Raw genomic sequence first — 16,893 nt, 5'->3', positions numbered from 1 at the left:
GGAAAGCCAGTAGCACTGCACTAACTCAAAAGAACGTTAACAAAATTTAGACAAACTCCCCAGTGATGGCCAAGAATTAATCTGTGATATGGCAGGTGGGCAGTGTAACTCCCCTTCATCCAACACAGTATATACTGTGCTTCAGCAAAAGAAAAGGCTTTCCTAATGCCAGCATTTATTTCAAGCACAGGAAGATGAAGCATTAACAACCTTTAAAACTGTGTTTCAAACCATGAAATACCAATGGTGTTGCATAAGAACATAAGAAATAGATGGGGGGGGGGGGGGGGGGGGCAGGAAACACAAAAAACTTTCAGAGCTCAGTTCTCTGGCTCCACCACTTAATAAGACAAAAAACCCATATGGAAAAGACAGACACTGCTGAATCCCCTCGCTGACTAAAATCCTCCTGCAGTGCCTACATCACTGAGGAAAAAATAGCTTTCAAAGCAATTCCCCTCCTTACACATTCATGTTTTAACATAACCAGCTTGGGCATTCGTAATGCTGTCCCCCTATGGCTACCTTTTGGTTCTAACAAATCTAGACGCTTCTTGCAAAAGCATTTCAACATCTTTGTTATCCTTGTCTTCTGAACTTGGTTCCCAGTCAGAGTCTTCATCGGTAGGTTTGCACACCTCTTCCTCATCATCTCTAAAGCCGCCATTAAGGTCATACTCATGTGGTTCATCTTTCTGCAGAAGCGGGCTGGAAACCAGGACCATGCATGGCAATCAGTTAGCTGAGGGGAATGTGCTCAAGCTTGTCTAGACAACAATTAACATGATGAGACGTGTTTACAGAGCACAGGGGAGTGGGAGACGGATGGCGCCAAGGATGGCGCCAAGGAAAGGTAACAGCTTGCTGTTAATTGATGGCAGTTAACCACCAGTCAGGGATTGCCTAGGATGCAATGCTTAGCTTCAAGAACCAATCTGTTTAAAATGCGCAGCTTCTGAAAGTGTATATAACCTCGTGCTTCTGTACAATAAACTGACATTTGCTTGCATCAAGCTGCGTCCCATCTCTTCATTCGCCGCATCTTTCTCCACAGCCCTTTCTCCTGTAGGGACAAAAATGCCATATATTCATGAATAATAAATACAGAACGAAAGAGACCTTGCAGGGGCCATCTAGTTAGCCTCTCTCCTCAGCAGGAGAAAGGCTCAACTAAAGCACTCTATCCAATGCTGACAATTTTGTGTTTGACTTTCAAGACTCTCATGTAAAGCTGTACCATCCCTCTCTGACCACTACTGCAGGGCTTACCAGTCTGATCAATTAAGAAAGTTCTCCTTAGTGGCTTTTCTTCCAGCACTTGGAAAACAGTTGCCAGGCCTCTTCTGATAACATCTTCTGATATCAGAAGAAAACGGTATCAGATAACATCTTCTGACAACTCTCCTTTCCTGAAGGAGTGGCATACACAATTTTCCTGGTCATCTTCCTGCTACTTCTATACCTAAACAAGGCATCTTTCTTGCCCTTTAGCCCCTAGCTCTTGCTAGACAGCTATTCCGACTCTAAATTTTCTGCCTTCACCCACCCATATTTACTTAGGGCTACTTTATACTCTTGCTCTTTGGAATCTGACATGGCTTTGAATTCCCATTCACTTCTTTCCTGAGCTTCAGGTCAGCAAAGACAATCTGCTAGATCACTCACCTCCTACGTTCTCAACTTCGATCTGTGCTGTGTAGTCTGTGCTTCCTTTCTGAACACACGTTAAGGAAACAACAAATGCTGAACACTTCTTTCCTGAGCTGGATGCAGCCTACCCCTTTCCCAGTTCAGTCTATTCTATCGCGCTGCTGTCCAATCTGCTGCCTATCCATCTTCTGCACAGCTCACACTTTGTGATTAAATTGCCTTCTCTCTTCCCAGTATGTCACAATACTCTACATTGGCAGGAGTCAAAACTTGGAAACCTCTATTCACAAGAAATGGATGCTGCTCGCTGCATGTTCCTAAACTTTTTTAGGCAGCTTGTCTTGCAGTAGTCTTTTAATTGCTCAAATATGTTGACATATATAAACCAGTTCCCAGAGACAGGGCAAGCCTGATTTTTGAAGAAGCCTTATCTACCTGACTTGGTAGCATCGATGCAAAGCTGCTGCCATAGCAGCATTGCATTCTCCTTTTACTTATCGGTAGCTGTGAACCTTTAACAAGTTTATTTCCACTGCTTTGGGACTTTGGCAGATGTGCACGACCATTGCTCTACCAGCCTACGCTACCTCCCTTTTTCTTACAGGCCCACAATTCCTAACTAGCCACAGTCTGTTAATATTCCAGTCATGGTATGCTGCCCTTAAGTCACACCCCCGAGTAAAGCTGTATTTGTTCCTTTTCTTCCCAGCCTCCAGTTTCTGCATTCTTACCTCATTTGGAGATAACCTGTCAATGATCTCATAATGATTTATCTGTTGAGCAGTTCTTATCATCTTTTATATGAAACTAGAAATGTGTCTTCTCAGCTACACAACCCAGTCCAAATCATCCATGTTTATATTAACCTCAGGTATTTCTTAGCAGCTTCTTGAAACCTCAGGTCAGAGCTCCAGACACTCAAGCTGTGCGTGTGGTGAACAAGCAAGAACACCAGCGCCTGGTGTAGTCAGATCACATCCTCTGTCAGTTACATTTTTCTGCTAGTGGGAATGTTACTATTCCAGAATCATCTTATGGTCTGATTAACATTTTATACTCTATAGCAAGGTTTTCAAAAGCACTTACAGCAGCAGTCAATTCCCTCAAAGGTACACAATTTTATGGGTGAACTGTGCTACAGAGGCACCCAATGACTTCCTAGAATAAAGTCAGCCATGTGTGACACAGCCAATACTACAACTGAGAAATATCCTATGGCTAGCAACCTATATAGCACCTAGCAGAAAATCCTGAAAATATCAGCTGTCAATTTCGGCTGTAATCCCATCCCATATGATGCTTGCTAGTTTACTGTTTACCAGACTTTAGAGGAAAGTAATTATGCCCATGTTTACCCATAACAGCAGAATTTTTTCTAAGAATCACAGACTATAGTCGTGCAGAAGGAATTATGTCTGGAGGGAGAAGTCGAAACAAAGATTCTAAATACCTTAAGAACAAAATCTCTCTTCTCAGCCTAAGCCTGTGAGAATAATAAACCCAAGACCGGATTAACAAAGAAAAACTGCTCTTCACTTTCACAGCACTGCAGGTGGTATTTTACAACAGAAATAGGAATTCTGGAAAAATACTGATTACTTCCATATTTCTCCTACAAATGTATGAGGAACATACGATGTTGGTTTTCGTCCACCAGTGTTTTTAGATTTCAGCAGTGAATGATGCACTTCCTTCCATGTCTTCCCACTCCTCTCTTTCTGCTATAGTTTAATTCAGCTCCACAGCCCCTGAAGCTGCTCATTAAGCACAATTCTGCCTTTCCCCTAGTACCATATTTATAAATATGACCTTGAAACATTCCCTGGAAGTATCTCCTTCACACGGGGAGAAAAAGCTTGCTGACCACCCCTTTACAAAGGGTTATGTTTGGAAGTGAGCCGATCAGCTTGCTAGAAAACATACACAGAAGCGTGCAGGAGAACTCTCAGACTCCATAGCCACAGCAGGTCATTCATCTAAGTAGCAACAAGGCAGTGAAGTCATTCACTAGTGACAATTTAATGACAACACACATTCCAGCCTTTCTTTTTTTTTCCCCTTCCTCCCTTACAGCTATTTCCCCAGTAATTAGCCTTAGACTGTTTCTCAGAACATAGACCACATTCTCTATTGGCAATTTGTAATCCATCTCGCAGCAATTAGACTATCAATGTTAAAAACTAAACATGGCAAATGTCATGTAGATAGCACCCTTCTTTTCTTGGCTGGTGGAGTTTCAGTGCACTTGAACAGAAATTAATCCTGCTGTGCTTAACAGTGCAGTTGTGCCAAACAGCACGAAATAAAGGCTAATGGAACCTTGCCTGTGTGATCTTGCATGGCTCGGTACGACCGCCTCAGACGTGAGCTTGCTGAGTGCAACCTTTTACAAGCTTTGCCCTCAAGAGAACGAAGCAAGCCAGTCAACAAGATATTGAGGGGAAAAAAGAAATTTAAACAATCATTAAATATGAACAGAACTTTAATTAATGAATTCCCTTCTTCCCACTGTGCATGGAATATCATTTTTTCCCTGGTTCGTTCTTAGGATGAGGAGTTGAATTTAACAGATTGAATTTCACTTCCATGTCAAAGATTTACACATTTACAAGAGAAGCACTTTTCCATCCATAGCCATGCCTGGCTGACCACCTGCCATGAGCTGCACACACAGGATCTACCATTCTGGTAAGGAAGGTCCTCTTATGAAAGACACAGCTACAATTTTAAACCTTCAAGATTAGCTTTAAACTTCAGATATGCACACAGTCCAGCTTGCTTCATTATTAAAATTTTAACCGCTCGCTGCACTTACAACGCTGCTTACAACTCTTGCCACTCTTTAATGCACATTTCTGCAAGGGAGCGGTGATCAAGATGGGGCTCATACTTGCATCATGGGATGTGGCAAAGCGTACAGATAACAAATATGCCTCAAAATATGCTAGTGCACAGATACACCCATATCAAGCATTCAGTGACAGCAGAAGTACACACACATGATAAGGAAATGGGATGGGAAAGACATTCCCGAGTGGAAAGTAGGTCGCAGAACAGAATGGAGGCCAAAACACTTTGTCTAGAAAACTACAGCTATTTGCACTTTACTTTCTCTAGAAGGCAGATCTCTGTTTTGAAGATTTCTGTAGGAAATGCCCAGCCACACCTTGGTGATCTCAAAGAAGACAAGTCAGTTCCCACCTCCACTCGAGATGCAGCAGTTCCACATCCTCATGCCTTGTTCAGGCCAGTGAAAGTAAAGATGGCATATCATCAGGCTTTCAGACTGCTCTTCAACGCTCACTTTTAAATTATTTTAGAAATAACAGGAAGCTTCACATTTGGAAGCCAAACTGAGATACAAGAGATGCCTTGAAACAGAGCTAAAGGATATTTAAAACTGGAGCCCATGCACCTGCCACATGTAAGTTAATATTATTGGCAGCAGCAAAGCAAGCTAGGTGTACTACTGGTAAATGGAGGAGATACTCATACACAGTATTACAGGTTACATTATCAAGAGAGACTACAGCTTGCCTGTGATACTACACAATCCTCACTGATTTCTAGAAACTAAAGTTCGAAGGATACATACATAGTTCACAGGGAACACTGCCCCAGCTGAAAGGCATTACCCTTCTTCGACACTTCAGTCCTAACAAGCCTGTAACATCAATACCTCAGAGTAAATATAAGAAAAGCTCATCACCACATCCGCAGATATCTTTTGACATTTATTTAGAGGTCAATGCAATGCAGAAGGAGTATCTCAATGTTTCAAGAGCAATCAGTCTTCATGGGGTAACCTTAACTAGCTGTGGATGAACTATTGGCTCCTTTCATCCTATTATGAACCCTGTTCAAGGAAGGAAGAATTGACTTGGTCACACATGTCTCTCAAAACATTTGTTTGTTTCGCTGCCTGCTTCCAGGGAAGGACAGGTGTGCTCAGCACACAGGAATTCAATTCCAGCACTATTACTTGCAAAAAAGGAAGCAGAGTTTTACTAAAATAATGACTACCTTCTTCTCAGGTAAGTATTATCAAGCATCTCCAGCACCACTAAATGCCCCAAAACCCAAAGCAGATCAGTTGCATCCCATGCTGATGGGCCCATTCATAACATCAGAACATACCATTTTTTGAAGTTTTTGTCGTGTTCTTCTTTCAGGTACTAAAGAAAGAAATGTTATTAGCCAGGACAGAGTACAACCTAGCAATAAGGTTATTCGGAGAGGTTGCTACAACAGAAGACTGACTTATTAAAAGAAATGCTGCAATGGTTGTGCTGTATTTACAAGTATAAAAACTACTCTGCTGCCCCCAAAAACCTTTTTTTTTGTATTAAATGATTCTTGAAAGATTACCCAGATGAACTGTTCTTACAATTATGAACCATGCCATCTGTAGACAAACATCATCGGTACTGTTTGGGGTTTTTACAGCAGACAATTGCAGTATTTCAAAGCATTTAAATATTTTACGCCATTGTTTCCATAAATGCAATTTCTCCTTAATAACCATAGAATCATAGAATGGTTTGGGTTGGAAGGGACCTTAAAGGTCATCTAGTTCCACCCCTCCTGCCATGGGCAGGGGTAATGTCATAATCCTGATTTTTTGAAGTAAAATGCATTATCATTACATTTCCCTAACTGTTCTGCTCTAAAGTATTGTCTTTTTGCATTGGGAATTAAATTGGGGAAAAAAACCCCTCCAAGTCCAATAATTAAGAAAAAGCACAAAAAGAATGCAAAGTACATCTTTGAATTCTCTAAGAACAGACAAAATATAAACAGTATATTCCCCTGTGTTTTTCAACAAGTCTAGTTACTGGAATACAAAAAGACTTTTAGAATAGAATCTCAGATTCAGTTTTAATTATATTCCCTCCAAGCCTCAACAGAACATACATGCTATAGGGATATACACATTTTGCTGTGGGGATGGGAAAAAAAGCTACAGAAAAAATTTACTGCAGTATCCATTTGAAATGTTGAGAAATACTTCAGTATATTCCCTGTTTTCACTGTAATACTCCAGCTCCAAATGGAGGAAGCAGAATAGAGAGATCTGGTAAGACCATGCTATACCATGCTTAGTTTTCAATAAAACCTGTTAAACTCATGAAAACAGCCACTTGCCACCTGGCATTTTTGTCAAATCCTAAGATATAAAGCATACAAACTATGTCAGCGGTGTCTGACCCAGACCATCTTGTTTCAGTTGAAAAACATTTGAAAAAGTGAATGTAAGTGTGCAGCGGCCAAGCAGCCTTACCTTCCTTATCACAGACAACGGCAACACCGCATGCTCAAGAAGAGCAAGGGTGCAGGGCAATACAGAGCAAGCTGCAAATGCAATGTTACTTTCTCACTTAAAGCATTTTATTCCAAGGTGTTGGCATCCATTACTGGGTTTGGGGGTTTTTTCCCCCCACTTTGAGCTATACTGAACAACTTGGCTTACCTGGAGGTGCACTGTGCTTGTATTCTAGTTTATGCTGTGGATTCTTCCTGCAAAGAAAACAGTAAAAGCTTGATTTGCCACCTTGTTCCACACCTAACAAGAACCTAACAAGTTCCCAGAACTCCTCTGTATTTTGTGAATAATTTTCACTTCTTTTTAAAATAAAATTCTGTGACCAGTGCCTTACTGCAGTGTCTCAGCTTACGTAATGTAGGGTGGAAGAAAAAAAGGGTTCCATAAGAGTTCCTTTTGTTTCAGCCTTTTAAAAAAAAATAAAAAAGACAGCTGACCAAAACCAAGAGATGAGATAGTTTCCAAACTTGTAAGATGAGATGCATTTGTTCAGCATAATAAGAACTGATCCAATTATTTACTCTCACTAAAACCAAAACCAGAACATAACCTCTGGTGCACAAAGTGCAATGCACACAGTGCATCACAAGTCTGAGATACCCAGCCGTAACTTCCATATTCTGCAACATAAGGCTAAAAATCAAATAGTTTGGGAAAATTAAAGAAATTGAAAAGAATTGCCTGTCTCAAAGTATCACAGGGAAAGGCCAAAGAAGGACTGTTAAGAGAGTTTACTCATTTCTGCAATATGCTGCTGCAATCTGGGAAGTTCAATATACAAGTGTGTATGTCTTCTATTAAAAAACAGCATCAATGCAATGAAAATTAAAAATTTAAAGTCAACTTACTCTTTGATCTGCAATAAATGCTCCCCTCATTCAGGCTGCGATCCAGGTCATGAACACACTGATTTATCCCACCCCCTAAAGCAGTTATCCAATGCTGTTCTAATGTTTTAACTTGGTCCCACTTACACCGTGCTGATCTGTTGTGTTAGTGTATTAGAGCGGCACGTTAAAATTGTTTCAGCTCAATTTACTTCTGTGCAGAAAATTAAAATTAAAAAAAATTCTAACTTTGGAAGAAAACTGGTTCAGTTGTCCTAATTTCTCCTTCTGAAAAAGAATCAACAATTAAAGCCCACTATTTAAGAATGACAGACCATTTGACATTGCTTGAAACACAAGATTAATTTCTATAACTGCAGAATTTTTTTGATATTTTACAAAATACCCTTGCTGTGAAGACTGCCTTGTAAAACTAGTTGCTTATGTTTTCTTATTCTTCAAAAACAGAATACTCTTCAGTAAGAAAATCTTATTTTTACATCAAATAACTTGTTACACATTCACATACTTGAAGCTGATTTACATTTTATAGCTACTGCTATCCCAAAGTGCATTTCATGTGCATTAGAAGGGATAGTTATCTGAATAAAAACATGCAAGTACAGCTTTCTATTAAATACCGTACTGAAACAGAACAGTTGCTTAATCCAGTGTTTTGCAAGTGTTGGTAGCATCAGAGCATTTGATCCCAACTCAAGGCACAGCATTTAGATAACTCAATTATGTATTCCAGTAGTAGCCAACAGATAAAGACAACAAAAATAACATCAAAATCCTTCAAATGACACCTGTTGCTTTGTGGAAAGAATTATCATTGCTTTGTGGGTGCCTCCTTCCTTCTACCCCAAAAAGAATGAAACGCTGTTTAAGAAATGATCAACTAATACAGCACAGGAGTTGACTTATCTGCAAGGAGAGACAGTTTTAGTTTTGGACAGTGTCCATCGTACTCCTGAAAAGTATGTTGGCAATTTCAGGAGCGGTATAAACCTAGATTTCGCATCCTGAGATGAGAAATTCATCTCACAGATGGTTTTTGAGAAAAGAAACACTTCTTCTGCATTAGTTGAACATAAGATGGCTTTTCCTTAAAAGTTACTCCCATTTTGTTACACTTTATAAAGAACACGCTCTTTAGGATCATCACGCTTCCAGGGAGAGAGAGAGAAAATGTTTCTGCTCAAGCACAATCTTTAACAGCAGCTGTTAGTTTCAATATGCCCCCACAGAAGGGCTGTTGTCTCAAAATATATCCTTTTGTCCATTGCATCAATTACAAAGCAGTCCTTACACTCTGCTAAATACAAGTGTAAAACCTAGATATTGAGAAACAAATGGAACAAAAGGATCTTTTGAAGAAAATCAACAGCTGCTAAAAGAAACAGCAGTCAGCCATAAACTGGATTTTCTTGCTGGTACCTAAATTATGCTTTCTAACAAATCAAATACTGACTAAAATAGAGGTTTTGTACAAAATCTTAACAAATATTTTGTCAAAATCTGAACTAAAAGTTACATATCAAGAAGAACATGTAACAATAAATTATTGTTTCTATACAAGAACAGTTTACTACAGGTTGAAAAATGAGAAAGTTTTGATCTCTAGGCCACTGAACAGGTTCCAAAAGTCAAGGCTTCATGTTCACCAGCTGAAATCACAAATACTTTGCACAGACCTTGGTGGCATAAAGGTAGCAGTCTGGCGCCAGTAAATTTGGAAAGCCACAGTCAAGATTTAACATCACTATCCTACTGTCAATTTGCAACTCCAGGGGAGAACATTCTTAACCTGTAAAACAAGAAAAGCCATTTTGTACAGTGCTTCTTACCTATAACAAGCCGTTCCATACGGACATTCAGGCTGGTTATCATTGTTATCCTGAGTTACGATCTCTGTTTCATGATTGTCATCGTCATTAGGGTGACTAAACTGCTGAAAGTGAATGGGATTCTTCCTGCAAAAGACAAATATAGATCAAGAACTGACTATTCCATTTAAACAGGAGAAGTGGAGGTAAGAAAGGTGTTACTGAATCAGTGACATTTTCAGCGGTTACAGAAAGAGAAGCTTTTAACGTTTAACTTGATGCAGAACGTAAGACCTGCTTTCAGGATAATTGAAGAAAAGTTTTGTTTCAGCAGAGGCCGCAAGAGGTTAAAACATGAATTTTCCTATTTGCCATCATCAGCTTTACGTTTCAGGCCTCCAACACATACACAATCTACTGATGTAGTCCCATAGCGTGAATCTCGCTCTGTGGCTTGCTCCGTCATGACTCCCTCTGGAGTTACCAAGTGCTACACAAACCTCTCGCAAAGTCTGAGCTCAAGCTGCGAGGGCCAACCCATGGCAGCCGAGCAACTGCAGTCCTGAAGCCTTCCCACGCTCTCGGGTGATCACCTGTGAGCTTCAGGCAGTATGGCTCAATCATTACTTCTGTTCCGTATGCAAGTTACTACTCACTTGAACACTTCAAATGCCAGCGTATTATTCCAGAGGGATGAAGTGCTGGGGCCTGAGCAGCAGGCCCTGAGCCAAAGCTGACCTCCAGAAGAACCCGCCAACCCAACCTTAAATATATGTATTTAGTATCCAATCATTAGCGAAATATGCACGGTCATTAGTGAACCATGTATGGCCATTAGCAAAAGATGCACCTTGGATAAACTACAATCATGACAGAAGAGACAGCGCATCCTTCCTTGCTTAGAGGCGGGCGGCCAAAGCCATGAATCCAGCTGTTTGGCCTTGTCTGGAAACCGGTGGTTAAAATCCAGTCGATAAAGGGAACTCCCTCGGTTCCTCCCAACCCCTGGCCAGGCTTTGGTGGCATCTGACAGGAGAGTGAAACCAGATGTTTCCGCGTTTGGAATTACGTGAGCTTGTTTGTTAATAGTGTAAAAGCTGAACCCTCTTGCAGCGACATTGCAGACCTCACCTACCAGGAGATGCCCTGCGCAGGACTTCCCAGCTGCCGGGACAGGCTCTCCAGATCCTCGTGCAACAGGGGCTCCCCAGCGACTGCGGAGCTGGAGGATGGCAACCTGTTAGGGCAACGGGTGATGTATCTTTCTGAACCACTACAGCTAGCTGTGAATAGTAACGATTAGGTGCATTGCCTTGCTTATCTGTTTTATTGTTTGAATCAGGGTATCGTAGGCTAATCCTTCTGTATGTGCATATTGCCTTATTTTCTGCATTAATTTGAAACAAACAGTGCATCAAGGGTATCTTCTGTATTGGTGTCTGTGTGCTATCTATTGACTCCATCAACTGGCAAAACAATGGAGCAGTCTCCTGGACATTACATTGATTATGCTCTCAGGTTTGCCTTGGCTACCGTGGCATTTTATTTGAAATACCAAATCACAACGATGACATGAAGTTGTACCCTAAGACATAACTCTGTGTGTAGCTGAGCCACACCGATGTTAGTGATGAGAGCACTGTACAAGACAAGGCAGCTATAAACAACATCACTTTGTGAAGAAGTGATGTTAAAAAGAACACAGAAAAATACATTATGACTTCAGGAGAAATTCATGGGGCAGATCAAAAGACACTACAAAAAATTATGTCATAGTGAACATACTGTACTAAAAGCAAATCTACTTTTTCCCTCTGATTTCTTTTAGAGACACTTTTTTTCAAGCATATTTGAAAGCAAGAAAAGCGAGATGTTTTAATAAATGATTTTCCAAAAGTTATACACAAAATACTTCAGTGATTTACCACTAATTCCCAGTGTACATAATCAACATCTTTGTGCAAACTGTAAAAGTGAACTGCTTGCCTCAAGCAAGAGCAATGCTAACTTTAAACTGCAGAGGGATTACTGCTGTCATTTGCACTTGTTACAGCTGCATTTAGAAACACCAAGCCAGAAGCACGTATGCAGCTAAGCGACATACACAGCAGCTTCCTCACTGACCACAACGGGCTCTTATGAACTTTCTAGGGAACAGTCAGTATTATTTTCAGCATTTCAACCAACACTGTAAGAGAAAAAGCGTTTGTTATAGCTTTTGCAAAATGATTACTTAAGCACCGTGAGCCCCACTAACCATTCAGGCCTCCTTTCAGGCACCGAAAACAGATTAGATATTTAGTATTAATACTTTTACATCTCCATCTGCTTGGTATCTTTCACTCGGGAAACTCAGCAAGCAAGCTACAGATAAACTCTTCCAGGAGCTACTTATCAGAGATCCAGTGTCCCTTAGTCCTATTTACACAGGTGACAGACGCCTTGTTCTGGTTCTGGTCTTTTCTGTTGATTTCTGCAGACTGTAGGGTAAGTAAATACTGTTTCACTAGATATCATTGCAAGGCTGCATTTACCAGTCTTTTATTCTACAAGTTCTCAGAAAACATCACTTCTAACGCCACATTCAGGCTGGCTGCCTACTTCTTTTGCCATTTAAAAATAAATGGGATGAAACCAAGTCATTTTAGAGGCTACTTGCTTTGTTTTCTAAATGCACAGAGCTAACGTACTAGCAATATTAGCCAGAATTTGAGTTCAGTCATTTGAAACACAATTCATCTTCTCAAAGGGACACAGAAGCAGCTGATGCTCTGTGAAATCATTTTAATACTTATTCCTACAATAAGATACATGCAGCATCATAGTCATGAAGGAAAGAAGGCCTAAGAGCTGCCAGTTAGCTAACCTATTCTGTTTTAGGTGATAGCCAGTTCCTTTCATGAATTTACTTCAAAAGCTATTTGGCCAATACCAAAGAGCCTTTATTGCAGGAGAGAAAAAAGAAAAAAAAAATTGTATAGGAGGAAGCAAGAAAAAGGGAAGGGTCTTGAGGTACGCACCCTATCACTGGGCCTCAGGATTCTTTGGGCCAGTGGATGATGCTCCTCAAATTATTCATCACCTGTGAAGCACCTTAAACATGTCCTATTTCAGATGCTCAGGACTAGTAACAACATCATAGTTTCTCTTACCTTTATGTGGATAATTTATACTTACTCCATTTCTAGATGTTGTGCAACGATATCCAGCAAAATAAATAGAAGCAGAGAAATGCACAGCTAATATTAAGTACACATTATCCCTTCTTGCAAAAATCTTCTTCCTTTTATTAAGAGTTTGGTTTGTTTGAGGGTTTGTTTGGGTTTTTTTGAATACAAGAGATCTGAGTTGTAAGAGCACAGCACCTTTCACGCTGGAAGCTGCACTCCAAAGTTAGTTTTACAACAAAACCTTGCTGCACAGGAATACGTTATTAATTTGATCAAAACAAAATCATTAAGCTTTACTCGCACAAAAAATAACCAATTAAAAGCCTATTTTAAGAATAAAGTTTTAGGAGAGTTGCCTTCTCATACACAGAAGCTCTGAATTTGTGGCAGAAAATTATGCAAATAAAAATTATGCAAGTAACACTTACAAAGTTCTTCAGAATCAATGCAGTCATCTCCAGCAGCAGCTGAGCATCGCTCAGTGAAATACTCAAGACAGTTTTCATCTATGCAGCTCCCAAAAGCATCTTAAAAGCTTTTTCTAAAACAAATTTAAGTGGTAAGGTCAGAATCCCTGGCTCTTCTTAATCACATGCAGGAGACCCCTGTCATCTCAAGGGCTTATTTTCTCAGCCTACTAAAGAAACTGGTAAGGAAAACGTAATGACTCACCAGCACTAGTTATAAAGCCATAGTATTCAAGCCTGAAGTTAACGCCACAAGTGCGTGTAAGATGTTTATAAGTTCTAAACTCTAAGTCTTACTAGAAAACAGGTCTCATAAAAAGACAGATGCAAGTCTGTAGCTGCCAGATTTACAAGCTGAAGGTGAAATGAAAAATACTTCTTTTCATAAACAAAGAGCACAGTATTTAGAAGAATGCACATACAAATCCAAAGGCTGGTTGAGCATGCCCTGCTTTGACAGTTACAGGAAAGATTCACACACACCCAGTCAGCACAGAACTGTACCACAGGCTAGCCAAAGGACAGAATTGTGGACAAAAATTGTGAAATTACAGTTTCAGAGATGAGAGTTCAGCTGTACCACACCCCTACTATGCAACTCGAAATGGGGGTTGGGTTTGAATTTGTTTTTGTTTTTAAATCCCTATTCTTCTAACTTCTGAAAAGCGAGCAGCAGACAAGAAAATGAACACAAGACAGTATTCAAAGAGTAAGTTCCTTGACAACAAATATAGTCAGATATAACACAGACAGAGCACTTGCCTCCTAGTGGTAACAGCAGTTTCTTTCGATTTGGAAAAAGCTTCAGACTGCCACAGGAAGAGAATCTCACACTGACAGAGGATAAGAAGAAGAATCTCTGCAGAGAGAAGTGTGAATCAAGCTTGACTCTTTCAAAAAGCAGTGTTTTCAAATTCATAAATGAAGAAACTGAGCTATGGGTTACAAAGTTATTTCCTAAACATTTCAGCTATGTGTTAGAGACATCTAATAAAATCAACTAAACTAACATTTCATCTTTTCCATTTGTGCTGTTCAACCACGCACCCACCAAAGGTGCCTGTCATATGCAGAAGACAAGTATCTCTTACTAGGAGTTTATAAAATACGGATTAGAAAACTGAAGGGCATTCAGTTATTGGAAAAATGACATTTTATATGAAACCTCACCTAGAAAGAACACTGTAAGGAAATGTTATGGTTACCAAAGCAGTCCTCATTTAAGACGTTGACTCCTACAGCACATTGTGCTAGAAGACACCTTTCATAAGGTTAATGGAAGGAGACAAAAACCAGCTACTCATCGTACTCAAAAGAGCACTCAAAGCAGCTCCTCTTCCTTAGCAACTCTAAAAAACAGGTTTTGCTCAAGGAGAACACTACACAATCAAAAACTGAATACGCTATCAGTGCGTTCCTTCAAAGCGTCCATTCACATCACACTTATATACACTTCTGTCAAGAATATGGGTAACTGCAATGGCTTGCTTTACTGCAACATAGCTATCTCATTGATGCAGAATGACTACTTGGTGGTCTTGCATTAAAAGCACATACAGGACAGACGATAAAGCACCTTTCTTTGCAAACAAGCAGGTTTAGTCTCATCACATTTCCTGAAGATCAAAGCTGATGGTTTTGATACTTCCTATTTACAAATTTCTCCAACAAAATAAGATTTCGTTATGTGCTATTTCAGAGCATTCTTTTCTTCTTACAAAGCAACACTTCCCAAAAGTACTGCTGCCAAATGTTTTAGAATAAAGACCCAAGAAGAAACGTGCACATGCAGACTCCTATTGCATGTTACCTGTAACTAAAACTTGCCTTCCAAAACATTAGGAATCCTTCAGCGTGTCAGAGCACTGAATCAGCTTCACCCCCACAGAGGGGAAAACTTGTCTGAGCAAAATGAAAAGTAGCTGGAGCAAACTAAAGGCTGCATTTGTACTACTGGATCAGCTTGGCTGCCTAATGAACCATGTCCTCCTCATAATCATGAAGGGCAAAAACTGAGATATGCGAAGGAATGCTACATGAAAACTGGAAGTCTGATGTGCTCATGAACACAACAGCTTTACGCAGTTATCTGCAGCAACAGGCACACCAAACATACACAAGAACCCATTTACTTGTGCTTGCTTGTTTGCTGAACAACCTAAGCTTTTACTGTCACTCAAGCCCCTTGGGGGAAGAGGTAAAAAATACAAAAGTAGTAACAGTGATAATATTTAAAAAAAAAACAAAAATCACAGGACCTCCTGTTTCCTGGATTAGCCTTATCTTTTGTGCTTACAATGTACATAGATTTATGTAGTGCTCAAAATCTTCTCCTAAAGGCAGTTCTCAGGTCACTGGTCACTTGCTACCCTCAGGAACACCTCTAGACGCCTATCTTCTCTTCAATATATTAACACATGGCATTACAGATCTTTTCTGGGCAGAAAGAACTAGCAGGAGACCAGGCACTCAGCACTGGGGTTTTTGGGATCTTGCTGGAACATTTGTATCGCACAAAACATTTGTATGACAGATTGTGAATTGAGAGGATATGAGTAGCAGAAAAAAAAATAAAAATCATCCCTCAATTGAAGTATCGCCAAAGACACTGACCAGATAAGGGTTCACAGGGAGTTTATAAGTGTGACTTGTTCTGGTTTTAAGAGGGGACTGAATGCTTAAAAAAAATAAAAATAAAAAAAAAAAAAATGGTGCAGATTGGCCAAGTTACAACAGAAGTAATTCTCCATTGTTTAGGGATAACAAATAATAAGCATTTTAAATAGTCAGATCACAAAGCATACAATAACTTCATCTTTCATAAAAGTTTCAGCTGCAAATAAAATAAGCCTACAGGGTCTATGTTGGGCATTTCAATCATTTACATCTCTTCTCCCTGCCGGTACATGTACTGTACACACAGGGGGGTTTATTTCTTTCCTTTTTAAAGTGGACCTTTGTTTCTTATTTCCTAGAACTCTGCATCGTTTAATCTGCTGAAGTACATCATCCCTTGTTTAGGTTATATTGAAAGTTAGCAAGACATCCTGGCTCCTCCTTTTATACTTTTAAAATTCTTGCTATGCCATTGGTTTCTCATCAGTCCCCATTTACCAAAAGATTTCTTTCAAATCAAAGCTTGTAACGACTTTACTGTTTTTGGTAGCTAATACAGTACTTCTTAATAACAAGCTAGCTTAAGCTGGGTTTATTTTTGCTTCACCTGTAACAGCCGGTTCCATACACGCAAGGTGTCCTCTTACGCTTGTTCTGTTTGGAGCTTTCTGAAGTATCTGCACTTCTGGTTGAATCAGAAATCTGTCTTGTAATCCAGATTTGCATCAGGCTCAAGAGTCCCTTCCTGGGCACCAAAAGATCAGGAAGTCCTGCCCAGTGAGCCTGTTGGCTTGCAGAACCAGTCATCTGCTCTTTGTTTACTGTTTCCTCAATTCTATTTCCTTTACTGGAGATCTGACCTACTCTTTTAGACAATTTACTATGCTGCTGCCTAGCTTTTCTTCCCACAGAACTTCCAGGGGTTTTTGTTCCAGTCTTGCCATTCCCTGCCATGTTTCTCATGGTATTCTCAAGAGGAAATCCAGAGCATTCTGTGGAACAAGGTTCCAT

At 40.0% G+C, this 16,893-nt stretch overlaps 1 protein-coding gene across 1 annotated transcript; it reads right to left on the bottom strand.

The window, feature by feature from the left end:
* Positions 1-5,259: 5,259 nt before the first annotated feature.
* LOC129737280 (aprataxin and PNK-like factor) lies at positions 5,260-16,893 on the bottom strand. Its single transcript, XM_055725977.1, is given in 6 exon segments — positions 5,260-5,825; positions 7,121-7,167; positions 9,651-9,776; positions 16,490-16,585; positions 16,587-16,659; positions 16,662-16,893. Coding segments are annotated over 6 exon segments (660 nt in total). The 3' UTR covers positions 5,260-5,739.

The sequence above is a fragment of the Falco cherrug genome, chromosome 13 (assembly GCF_023634085.1).
Source record: "Falco cherrug isolate bFalChe1 chromosome 13, bFalChe1.pri, whole genome shotgun sequence".
NCBI lineage: Eukaryota > Metazoa > Chordata > Aves > Falconiformes > Falconidae > Falco > Falco cherrug.
Note: the sequence above shows the minus strand (reverse complement) of the source record. Positions and strands in the feature narration are given on the sequence as shown.